The 1,973-nt window shown below is 35.9% G+C and overlaps 1 protein-coding gene across 1 annotated transcript; it reads left to right on the top strand.

Annotated features, from left to right (window-relative positions):
* Nucleotides 1-1,006: 1,006 nt before the first annotated feature.
* LOC123274135 (ATP-dependent DNA helicase pif1-like) lies at nt 1,007-1,952 on the top strand (the record flags this gene model as incomplete). The annotated part of the gene is made up of 1 exon (XM_044741633.1): nt 1,007-1,952. A coding segment is annotated over exon 1 (946 nt), but the record flags the coding sequence as incomplete, so codon positions are not given.
* Nucleotides 1,953-1,973: the final 21 nt, after the last annotated feature.

Genomic DNA, 1,973 nt, shown 5'->3' with positions numbered 1-1,973 from the left:
TTAACCGCTAGGAAAAGGATCTAGTCACATACTTATAAGAAGAATTGCGCCTTCGGGCTTAAAACTCGGGAATAATCGTATCACGCTATGGCCGTCGCTCATGCGCGCCTTGGTTAGCGGTAGAGAAGCCGGCTCACGTGGTCGGCTGCAACAGTTGTGCTTGGACCTTTGTACTAGTACGACTACTCTGTGCGAATCGATTCTGATATTTCTTACTTACATCTCACATTCATTTAAACATTTAAATTATTCATTAAATATAAATAATTATATTAGCTTCAATTATACTTTAAATTCTCAATTCATTTAAATCAGTTCAATAGTTCAGTGAATTAACATAAATAAAATCAAGTAAATTTATTTAGTGACGCCACGCGGCCATTACGCGCCACCGTTAACAAAGGATTGCATCAGCCACGCGGCTTTAGTCAATCCATAATTGACGCGTGATATTAACAATTAATTACATTAAATTAATTATTGACATTTAATTACGATCTGTATTTAATTTAGCTTATAAATAATTAAATTCCAACTTCAAATCATTTGATCTAATTTCTACACGAAAACATCAAACTCAATTGACTAACATTCTGTTATCAATTGAATATTATTAGCTCTCACCTTGAGACAATTGAACATTAATAGATCTCACTCTGAGATAGTTCAAAGTGATTAGATATTACTAGCTCCCACCTTGGGACTTATCTAATTCAAATTATCGATAATTTTCTATCTAAGGCGGCTGAGCTCACCCCTATTGCGTTATTGCAACGTAATTTTACACATTCACACTTACACATACACAATTTACTTGTATAATTTCATCAAGGAGGTTTTTTCCCAGCCTAGCTGGGTTTTCCTCCTTTGGGGACAAATAAATTCTTCTAAATTGTTCCCCAAAAAATCCAAGTATTATGATTTAATTTCCTAATCCCAACTTTATCGTATAATTTAAAACAATTACGGGAATTATCCGCATTGGATAGTTTTCGACAAAACATCAATGTCTGGAAAAACACTTCTTCAGTTCGGTCTCCACTCTCCAATCCGAGATGAAAGGTTTATTGTCACTAATCGTCAATATTTGCGTGAATTGGCTTACGACACCGTCTATTTAACTAAAGTTGTAGCAGAAAATGTTCCTAAATTAAATCTAGAACAGAAAAAAGTTTACAATGAAATTTTAAATTCAATTATATCTGATTCTGGGCAGTTGTATTTTCTTGATGCTCCAGGTGGCACTGGAAAAACGTTTTTAATCAATTCACTGCTTACGAAAATCAGGAGTGAAAAAAACATCGCTATAGCCGTTGCTTCTTCAGGAATTGCTGCGACTTTGATAAACGGAGGTAAAACAGCTCACTCTGCCTTTAAACTACCTCTCAATTTAGGTTATTCTGAGTCTCCACTTTGTAACATCTCTAAACAGAGTGATATGGCTCATGTGCTGAGAGAAGCAAAAATTATTATCTGGGACGAGTGCACTATGGCTCACAAAAATGGTATTGAAGCTCTAAACAGATTGCTCCAAGACATTAGAGGTTGCGACCGAATTATGGGAGGAGTAATTGTTCTCTTGGTCGGTGATTTTAGACAAACTTTGCCTGTTGTGCCACGAGGAACACGTACAGATGAAGTTAAAGCCTGTATCGAGTCATCAATTTTATGGCCTTTGGTCAAAGTTCTATCTTTGACCATCAATATGCGTGTTCATCTTCAGCCAAATTCGAAAGCAGAAGAGTTTTCAAAAATATTGATTGATATAGGTGATGGCAAAATTCCGGAAGAAGACGAAAGAATAAACGTGTCCTATATTAATTGTGAAACTGTCCCAGATTTAATCACCTTGACTGACAAAATATACCCGAATATTGACAAAGCTGGGGACAATTGTAGTTCATGGTTAAAGGAGAGAGCCATCCTCACACCAACCAATGAACAAGTCAATTGTATTAACAACTTTTTGCTGG

The sequence above is a fragment of the Cotesia glomerata genome, unplaced genomic scaffold (assembly GCF_020080835.1).
Source record: "Cotesia glomerata isolate CgM1 unplaced genomic scaffold, MPM_Cglom_v2.3 scaffold_2314, whole genome shotgun sequence".
Classification (NCBI taxonomy): domain Eukaryota; kingdom Metazoa; phylum Arthropoda; class Insecta; order Hymenoptera; family Braconidae; genus Cotesia; species Cotesia glomerata.
The sequence above is the reverse complement of the archived record's forward strand: the minus strand, read 5'-3'. Positions and strand labels throughout refer to the sequence as shown.